Source organism: Carya illinoinensis, chromosome 6, assembly GCF_018687715.1.
Source record: "Carya illinoinensis cultivar Pawnee chromosome 6, C.illinoinensisPawnee_v1, whole genome shotgun sequence".
Taxonomy (NCBI): domain Eukaryota; kingdom Viridiplantae; phylum Streptophyta; class Magnoliopsida; order Fagales; family Juglandaceae; genus Carya; species Carya illinoinensis.
Window position 1 is genome coordinate 29,156,059 of NC_056757.1, and position 11,267 is coordinate 29,167,325.

Consider the following 11,267-nt stretch of genomic DNA (forward strand, 5'->3'; position numbering starts at 1 on the left):
TGCTGGCTCTTCCTTAATTCATTTTGGTGTCCTAATATTCAGTTTACTTTCTCACATAATATTACAGATCATTAACGCAGGACCACCAAAACAAAACACGCATGCACGCATTTATGGCATTGACAACAGAAGCTGATAGCGACCCGTCATGCACAGTTACGTACTCCGTCTGAATGGTTAACCGGATAGATAGAAAGAAATTGAACCCCCCCTTCTGTTGATCAGTTGTCAGAATTAATCATCTGCAGACTACCGTACAGTACGTAGTCTGACGATAATTTGATGGGTCTGCACCCAAGCTGCTAATTTCCTCCCCACGAGCACGCTCGGTCGAGGCTACACTGAATTAGAAATCAAAATGGAAAAGTTTAGTTAAAAGCAAAACTGTATATTAATATATATATTAATTTAAAGTGATTGATGAAAAATAAATTTTATTAAAAATAATATTAAATTAAATTTTAAATATAAAAAATTAATATTTATATACAAATTAATATTTAACTTTACTTTTACATAATAAAATTCAATTAAAATTAACTAAGTTTTTTATAAAATTCTCTGTGCACATCCTGATCTCTTTTTAAGAGGTTCCGAACCCTCATTTGCATACATTTTAAAACAAACTAATCAATAAGAGTATTGGCAATTGCCATATACAAGTTTAAAATAATCAATATTTATACAATAATTATCTGTAATGGTCTAATCAAATTTTAAAAATTTGACATAAATATTACAATAATTATTGGGTCATCGTCAAACTTAAAGAGTTACTGTACCGAATCTAAAGATTAGTTTATTATTTTTCTTCTACCAACTTTCTCTTCTTTTTCTCGATTTATCATTTTCTCCGAAATTATAATATTTCCTCTAGAGCTTCTCCCGAACGAAGTGCTCTCCCCATAATATATATTTTTTTTTTGAATAAAGTGATTTTTTGAAGAGGTGTTTTTTTATGAGAAATGAGATTTATTTTTAAATCCATAAATTAGTGAGGTTCAAGTTTTTGAAAAATAATAATTTTTTTTTCAGAAAATTTTTCCCTTACGTTTTCTTCAGGTTTATTTTCTTTGAATTTTTGGGCTTTAAAGCCATAATTGGTAATTTTTTTTTTGGCAACTTATGTACGTTTGCACAGAAGAAGTACTTTTCAAAGCGGCAAGAAGTTTTGTATTAACATCAGATACTTTTATATTTGTTGCCGTTTGATTTGTTTAAAATGTACATTATATTAATTTTTGGACTGCTTGTATTGAATTGTTATTTCGCCGTTTTATAATTTAAGTGTACTTCAAATTTTAAAATTTAGAATTTAAGTGTACTTTAAATTTTTAAAACGGCTTAAATGTACCAATCGCTGGACCATTAGCTCTTGTATTTGAAAAAAAGATCACAAGAGTATTAGTAATGGATTCCCTATTTTTATCTTCATTCTTAAATTTGAATAAATTTTTCTTAAAATTATCTATATTAGCTTATCTATATCTATAATTTTGAATAATTATGAATAATCATTATTTATTTTTGAAGATATCATTTTCCTTCTTCAAATATTATTTTTATTATTTTTTTATAAAATTAGACTACACATAGAGTATGTATAAATTTTTCTATATTGCTGAATATATGTAACAGCTCGCTAGAAATTCAATTGTGAAATTTCTATTAACTTTAAGAACCTCGTGAAAACCCCATAAGTTTTCACGAATCCATTAATCATATAGGTTTTTGTCTAACTACATAGTTAGTGTTATTATTTACTATGGTATCAGAAGTGTGTTTTTGATTATTGGAGATAGTTAGAAGTGTCAAAATGTATTATGGTTTGTGCCATTAGACTCGGAGGGTTATTTAAAGTCTTAGATTAAGAGATTTATTAAAAGATTTATCAAAACTAGTTGAGGAAAAAGTTTCTTTATTACAATAACCTAGTTTGGTTATCAAAAGATTTATCAAAACTAGTTGATCAAAACTAGTTTGGTTTGAAGATCATATATTTATAAGTCATAGATCAAGAGATTTATCAAAACTAGTTGAGGAAAAAGTTTCTGTTTTTGGACTAAGTGTAAAACCAAAAACTCCAAATGTTATTTTGTGATTTTGGTGACTTTAGTTTGATGATTTAAAGCATGGTTGATGTTAGGATGATATTATGAATATGTTAGAAGTAAGATCTGATTTTTGAAATTCTTGGAGATGTTTTGATTTAAGGTCAAAACTTGTGATTCAAGTGCTTGAATCTTTTTACAAAAAAGTTTGGTGTTAATTATTAGCTTTTTCTAAATGGATGTTTTAAGTATGATTTTGAACTTAGGATTGGAAGATGTTTGTTGCAAAATTTTGGTTAAGCATGAGTTTTGAAATTGGAAGGAATTGCAACAAAAATCAAGGGAAATGGCCTATGGATGTTTCGGCCATAATGTGTTCTTCATAGTTGTGTTTTGTTTTAAATTTTTCTGAGTTGATATTTAAGTTTAGGACAAAATTTACATGAGGAATGTAAATTTTGAAAACTTTTGGAGTTAGTATGCAAAATCCTTAAGTTATGGGTAAAACGGTCATTTTCCCACATGTAGAGAGTAAAATGAAAATTTTACTCTTTAAGTTAGTATTTTTCATATTTTAAATTATTAGTGATTTAGTTCTAACTTTTAGAATCACTAATTACAGTTCCTCGTGATCGCACTTGAAGTTTTATAAGAAACGCGGAGATCGAAGTAAGTTAGCTTTTAACTTACTAGCAGTCTACTGTGTATGTGTGCTAAGTAAAGGAACTACAGTGTATGTATGTATGTTATCATATATGTTATGTCATGCCAAGTTATCACGTAATTATCTATTATACAGAATTTATTCTGTCATCAATTTTTATCTGTTACATAATATATTCTGTCATGTATTACTGTACATTACAAGTATGTCATGTTAAATATGTTGTCTATTATATGTTATGCCATGTTACGAAATGTTTCTATCTCAAGTTGGTCATGTATTTCAAGTTATGTTCAAATCACGTTATGTTACGTCAGGGCTCCAGTCTTTTCATATTCCAGTCACGTTTCATATTGATTACTTATGTATGGGGTCACAGCAATTGTGACGCATACACTATGTGAGACACAGCAATTGTGACACGTAGAATACATGGGGCCACAACAACTGTGGAGTATGTATTTTTCATGTTAAGTCAAGTTTGTGTAGAATACATGGGGCCACAACAACTGTGGAATATGTATTTACACGTAGAATACATGGGGTCACAACAACTGTGGAGTATGTATTTAAGCAGTTAAAGAATAAGTTTCCGTAGAATACATGGGCCACAACAACTGTGGAGTATGTATTTTTCATGTTAAGTCAAGTTTGTGTAGAATACATGGGGCCACAACAACTGTGGAGTATGTATTTACACGTAGAATACATGGGGCCACAACAACTGTGGAGTATGTATTTTTCATGTTAAGTCAAGTTTCAGATCAAGTTCATGTCAAGTCAAGTTCAGTTCATGTTTCAATTTAAGTTATGTCAATTATGCTATGTTGTATGCCAAGTTATGTTTTAATTACTTATGAATTTGATTATGCATTGATGCTTTTACTGTCATGCATGCATCATTAGTTTGTGTGAAAGTTTTTTTTTGTTAACTTACTGAGATTTGTAATCAAATCTCACTTTGGTAGTCCCAACTACCATTCCCCCCGAATGGTAGATCTTGTTACAGGACCTGAAGGAAAATCAGGAGCTGATCAACTAGACACAGTTGACTAAGCGACGGTGCGACGTCAATATTAATATAGTAGTTAACGTAAATTACTACTTGTACAATGGAGTTGCATCTTTAGTATTTTTTGGATCATAACCATTTTGGACTAGTGTTGTGATCTACTCAATGGGTCTTTATGTATGAAGTATGTTTTAAGTATTTGGGATATTTTCAATTTGGTGCATAGTATTGCTAAAGAAAAAAAATTATCCGCTGCGAATATTGCATAATGTTAGATGCATGTTAGGAACATTGCATCTTATATGTCATGAACGGGGGCAGGTAACCTTGTGTTGCATGTCTCGACGCTTCAAATGTCCGTCCAATCCCAAACAGAATTTGGGGGCGTCACAATATATATATGGTAGATTGAATTCATTAGACTTGGATATTAAATTTGACTTAAATTTATTAGACTATCTAGATTTTAGGAGAAAAAAATAATATTTTATTATTATTTAGTCAAAAAATATATAATTTAATATAGGAATTTTTCTTCATCTTTAAAATCAATCTTTAAAAAATATAATTTAAAAGATAAAGATGCATAAAACATTGCAAGTGCCATAAACTGGTTAAAATGTGTGGTCGTTTTTAAAAGTTGACCGACTTATTTATTTTGTGTATAATATAGAAAAGTTTTTTACAAAAAGATAAAAAGAAGTTTGTATATATTTTTGAGAGATTTTTTAAATAATAGAAAAGTGTTATTTTGGTTCAAATTTTGAGCTCAATCACTTATATAGAAATAATTTGAATTATATTACGATCAGGTAGATTGTTGTAAGTTCAAATAAATTTTACAGTATTAATTAATCTGAAATTTTTATACATTACAAAAGACTTAAATCTTTTAAAAAAAAAGAAATTTTTGTATTTCAGTCTAAATTAATTTGATTTAAATGTAAATTTTATTATAATTTTTATTATATTATAATATATTTCACTGACATGTAGAAATCGCTTATTGAATAAAAATACTCATGCTGCATGCAGCTAGCTCTAGGTAGCTGGCCGGTTGCTCTTATCTGAAAGTAATTATGTTGGTAAAGTCCTCCTGGCTTTTCTCTGAGAGAGAGAGAGAGAGAGATTGCCGACTAGCTACTATCATTCATATATTCTGTGTTCCTCCTGAAATTTATAAGGTACAGACTATACAAATCAACTTGCTCTTGAGCTACTGTAATCGCCATAAATACAACACACAGATATTATTACCTTCAGAATAATGACAAAGTAGTTGGGACGTAGTAAACAAGTAGTGGTACTACTGTTTCCCACGACCTAAGCTTGCCAGATAGCTAAATTGGTCACCACTATTAATAATATTCCCCCCTCCGATTGCTCACCCCAGCCATAAAGTAGAACTCGTCTATTTTGAACCTCGATCTTGGTTTTGTTTTAGATCTGTCATCATGAAGTCTGTGGTACTTTTCCCGGCCTCTTCTTCCCTATTGTTCCTCCTCCTCCTCCTAAACTCCATAGCTCCCTGCAGATTCATGAATATTATCCTGTCTCATGAATTCCCTAGTATTTCTTCGACGAAAATGGGTCGTCGTCATCATCATCATCACCCCCACGAAAACTACAACCAAGTTCATCTCCCTAGTGGGGTTGTTGGCCCTGAAAGCATTGCATTTGATTGCCAGGGAAGAGGACCTTATGTCGGGGTCTCGGATGGTAGAGTCTTCAAGTGGCAAGGAGCCCAGTTCGGGTGGACTGAGTTTGCCATCAGCTCTGCAAAGAGGCAAGCTTAAGCTAGCTTAAGATCACTTGATTGATTAACAGTACTACTGATCATATATATTTTCGAGTTCGATCATGCATTATATATATATGTTTTCTAACATTAAATTGAAGGAAATTATAAAGGACATCAAGCCTTCATATATATATATATATATATATACACGCATGTTTCCATATATATATATATATTTATAGAGAGGGAGAGGTTCTAGGCCAAGCATACTTATGTGCTAGTACTAGTAGTACTCCCAAAACGACATGCATTTCCGTTGGCAAGAAACGTCGTTAATTAGAAAATTAATGACTTCAATCATCAAAATTATACATTAATTAACAGGAAAAATACATTTTTTTTTTTTTTTACAAACTATAAAAAATGACACGACGACGTTCATCCTTCGACTGTGTAAGTGTTTTTTATCAAACAACAGCAGTACCATTCATTCAAGGCTAACGGCAAATATGACAGAAGGTAAGTACTTGTAGCTAGGGCACAACAATCTTAATTTTCAATATCTTAACGAGATTTTGTTTGATAATCGACCACCTATTTTTCCATGTGACTTCTAAACTATATATCAAAATTCAAACCTATTATTCTCCTCATCTGAAATATAAGTTTCACCAGTTTAATTCTCAAATTCATCTCAATTTATCTCAACTCATCTCATTTAATTATTACAATTTTATCAAATTTTAACACAAAATATAATAAATAATTCAATTTTCTCAAATCTTAAAATAATAATATTAAAAAATAATATTCTAATAATATTTTATTCAACTTTAAACTTTCATCTCAATTCAACTCACCTCAACATGGAGCCTAAATAATTTATACATTTTTTTATCATATATAGTTTAAAAGTCATATTACAAAATGAGTATTAGAGTTCATATAATGATTAGATAATTGAAAAACGCATGTTTTATATTTAAATAATATTTAAAAATGAAATTATAAAAAAATTTAAAAAATATATGAAAATACTTTGATACCCAAGCAAATTTCAATTGAACCCTAATTAGTTATAAATAATTTGTATATGATTTGCATGCAGGAATCGGCAGGTATGTGATGGCTCAGCCAACCCCAACAATGAACCAATATGTGGGAGACCCCTAGGCCTCAAATTCAGCACTGCAACTTGTGACCTTTATATTGCGGATGCCTACTTTGGCCTCCTCATGGTAGGACCCCAAGGCGGCGCCGCCGAACCACTTGCCACTTCTGCCGATGGAGTCCCCTTTACATTCACAAATGCCCTCGACATCGACAACAAAGCTGGTTTGGTTTATTTTACAGACAGCAGCGTTTTATTCCAAAGAAGGTACGTAAATTAATTAATTAGTTACCTTGTTTTTGTTCTATTTATTTAAAGATTAATATTAGGGTGACTATCAAATTTGCATGCATATTAGTATAAATAATTTTTTTTTATTTAATCATTTTTTAAACATCTTTAATTATTAAAAAATACATATAAAAATTTATAACTAATAGTCAATTTCTTAACTATTATAAAAAATAAAAAAATATAAATAGATATATTTTATGGACATATTTAGTAGCGATTGTATCATTTTCCTCTAGATAAAACTTGTGTGTCGCTTGAGTGGTACTGCTCAAGTATATTGCTCAACAAAATTTTTTATTTATTTAGTAATTAAAATAGTAACTTTAATGTATTTTTTTATTTTTTAAATATATTTAAATATATTAAAAAAATATGAAAAGAAATAAATAAAAAGACATAAAACAAAAAAAAACTGACCGACACAGTAACACACCCAAGGTAAGACCTGACAGTACAGTAACCCGACTCTTTTCTTTTGCCTTTAATTAGGACGTGGACGTGGTCACTGGTGTCTCTTTCCTTTTCTTTTGGGCCCTTTTGGGCAACTGGCCTGCATGCGTAATAATTAACTATTTATCCTGGCCAATGTGCTTCTCATGAATGGCACCACTCAGGGAGTATTGGGTCCATACTCCATGGTCAGGGGTTCGAAATTTTCCAAACCATGTTTTTAAAAAGAGCGACGTTACATATAAGGGCGATGTTACAACCACCGTTAAAAGTCACTGTTAGGCTTAAAATTTTTTTAAATTATTTTTTAATATTTAAAAAAAAGTATAAAAAATTTATAATAATATTAAATAATTTTTTCTTAATTAAGAAAAAAAAATTAGCCAACAGTGGGCCCAGCAAGAGCCACTAAGTATTTTCCTATATATAATTAGTATCATGAAGTATCGAACTTTTTGTAAAAATGTGAGTCCTAATAAGAGAGAATTTTATTTTTTATTTTTTATTTTTTATGATGTGGTTCACTTTTTAACAAAGAGTGTACGTAGAACTTATCTATTAAAACTTGTACAAATTATTTTAAAAAGAAATTCGCCTTGCAAAATAAATAAAAATAAAAATAATAAGTCAAGCAATTACCGGACAAGCAAGATTATTCCCATTTGATGGAGAGAGTAGTAGTAAATTAAAGATCATGCTATATTATAATTTTTTTTATATAGGGTATAATTCTATTCAAAGGTTAATTGAATTTCTATTGTTCTTTGAGATATTTCAGTTGAAAATCATATGTATTACAGCGCTGTTGTTGGATGTTTTTAATTTTTGGATAGTGAGATGAAATGAGATAATTTTTAATTTTTAAAATTTGAGAAATGTGTGAGTCCCACTGTTTAATAAGGATAGCAGAATTGTCTACTATTTATGTACTATTTATGTCATATTATACTATTTATGTACCGTTCACGCACTATTCATACGTTGTTAATGTTAGATTTTTACTGTTTATTTAAGGTTATGTTTTTAAAATTTAAAAATGAAATATAATATGTTTGGATAGAAAACTATTGTACGATACATATGAAATACATCTCATTTGTGTTGCCCATCCAAACCGGGGATCCGTTTGATCTGTTCTCCCCATGTCTCGTAGGGTATGGTTGCAGATAATGCTAAACGGAGACAGAACAGGGAGACTGATGAAGTACGACCCACGAACCAAGAAAGTGACAGTCTTGCTTAAAGGATTAGCATTTCCAAATGGTGTGGCTCTAAGCAAAGACAATTCCTTTCTTCTACTGGCAGAGACTGGCACATACAGAATCCTAAGGTTTTGGCTCAAGAATCATACCTCACAAGTATTTTCTCAGCTGGAGAGATGCCCAGACAACATCAAGAGGAACAGCAGGGGAAAATTCTGGGTGGGATTGAATAGTGGGAGAGATATAGAAGGATTCATGGGTTACACAGTTTCAGTTAAGACCTCATCATCATTGTGGGCAAAAGATCCAGTGGCTGCAGAAATGGATGAAGAGGGAAAGCTTGTTCATCTTTTGGATGGAAAGGGTGGAAAGGCACTTGAATCCGTTAGTGAAGTTGAAGAGCATAAAGGGATATTGTGGATGGGATCTGTAGTGAAACCTTATCTTGGCTTTATCAGACTCTAATTAATTAATATTAACGGTACGCAATTATAAGCTTATATATATATATAGTCTGAAATAAATACATTGGAAGTGTAATTAATGTATAATAATTTATAAATTGTACTGATCTTATTCTTGTAGTACTTTTGTTTCTGATATTTTCGATTTACATCTGTATTATTCCAATCTGCTGCATGCATGTACTGTCTCGAGGAAAAAACAAGGCAACGTACTTTTTTTCTTTTTTCCTTTTTTGTGAAAAAATATGTTGATCCCATATTGGCATATACGCAGTAGGAAACATCCATAAAAACGATTCAATAAAGATGAAAAAAAATTTTGAGTTTGAAATGAAAGTTTAAAATATTATTTTTTGTAATATTATTATTTTAAAATTTGAAAAAATTATATTAGAATTTGAAAAATATAATTATTTATTATATTTTATATAAAAATTTAAAAAATATGTAATGCGGAAATGAAAATTTTAAATTTAAAACGATGATTCTTTTAACCCCAAACCTGCCCTACCCTAAGTAGCTAGCCCTGGTTGCACATGCAACTGCTCCAAGGAAATTACGTAGGTTCATTAATGTTCCTATGAGGATACGGAGGTTCCTGAAACTTGTCCCCATTGCATGGTCGGTCCAGTCTTCCATGGGAACAGCTTGCGAGCGAGCGCATTAATGCAGCTTAAATTGTTGTCAGTTTTTTCAGTTTTGAAAAACTGACATCACCAATTTCAAAACGTTAATCAATGCAACGTTAATAGATAATGGTTGTATTGTATGAAGATATATATATTATATTATATGTGTAAATTTAAATTTGATTTGTTAAATTTATATTGTTAAAATATTAAACATTAATATGATTTATTCAACTAACAAGTTATGTCCTGTTAATTTATTTATGTAAATTGATTAAATAAATTTAAAATTAATTGAGTTAACCTGATGAAATTTAATATAAATATTAAAAACATAATATCTATAAAAATTATAAAATTAACTATAAATTCAAAATTATAATTTAAATAATAAAAATATCAAAATTAAAGTTCTAAAAATATTACTTTTAGGTACAAGTGTATAATTATAATTTTAACTTTTTTAATGGCTCATAACGAGTTATAATATGTTAAAACAGGTTGACTCATTATCAACTCATTAAACAATCGTGTCTTATCGGGTCAGCTCATTTTATACGAACCCGTTAAGACTAAATCTAAACACGTTAATATTGTGTCATATTCATGTTAAATTAACGGGTCGGGTCACGTATTGTTACTCCTATATGCATGTAGCAATCTTTACATCTTACATCTTATTAAATGATTAAATTCCTGATCCAATTAGCACCCACCATCGAATATATATATATATATATATATGTATATATTAATCTAATAAGAATATTCAGTACCCAAAAATTATATTATATAAAAGTTCTGCTACATACAAGTAAATTTGTATATCAATCTGTGTACTAATGCTAATGCCTTCATATTTAAAATTTAAATTGATATTATTTTCAATAAAATTTATTTTTTGACTAATTATATTTAATAGGTACACGTATTGATATACATAATTGCTTGTAATTAGATTTTTCCATTATATAAGCCGTCTCGATTGGAATGACTTCCACCTATCAAATATATATTAATCTAATAAGAATATTCAGTACCCAAAAATTATATTATATAAAAGTTCTGCTACATACAAGTAAATTTGTATATCAATCTGTGTACTAATGCTAATACCTTCATATTCAAAATTTAAATTGATATTATTTTCAATAAAATTTATTTTTTAATTAATTACATGTAATAAGTACACGTATTGATATACATAATTGCTTGTAATTAAATTTTTCCATTATATAAGCGGTCTCGATTGGAATGACTTCCACCTATCAAATATATATGATGCATATTATATATTATATGTATGGGGATATAGGTTTGATGATGCAGAGTTGCCCCATTTTACAATAATTAGTGGATTTGGCCTATTGAATTTGGATGACCGGAATCGGCCATGAAACCATGGAAATTCTTAATTTAATTATATAAAATTTCTATTTAATAAGTTTAATATATTTAACAAAAAATATATTTATGACATCTTGATGAAAACCTAGGGGATTAGATCAAGCTTTTGTTCATATTTCCTTTTTTAAAATGAGAAATGATAGACTACTTATTTATATATAACTTTATAATAAAATAATAATATTAATTTTACTTTTATTTTTGATTTGATGGATTTAATTTTAATTAAAAATATTATTATA

General features: G+C 29.3%; 1 protein-coding gene across 1 annotated transcript; it reads left to right on the forward strand.

Moving 5' to 3' along the window:
* Window positions 1–5,055: 5,055 nt before the first annotated feature.
* Window positions 5,056–9,109, forward strand: LOC122312478 (protein STRICTOSIDINE SYNTHASE-LIKE 10-like). Its single transcript, XM_043127098.1, has 3 exons — window positions 5,056–5,513; window positions 6,577–6,846; window positions 8,477–9,109. Exons 1-3 carry the CDS (start codon window positions 5,182–5,184, stop codon window positions 8,988–8,990), a joined length of 1,116 nt encoding a protein of 371 aa, XP_042983032.1. The 5' UTR covers window positions 5,056–5,181; the 3' UTR covers window positions 8,991–9,109.
* Window positions 9,110–11,267: the final 2,158 nt, after the last annotated feature.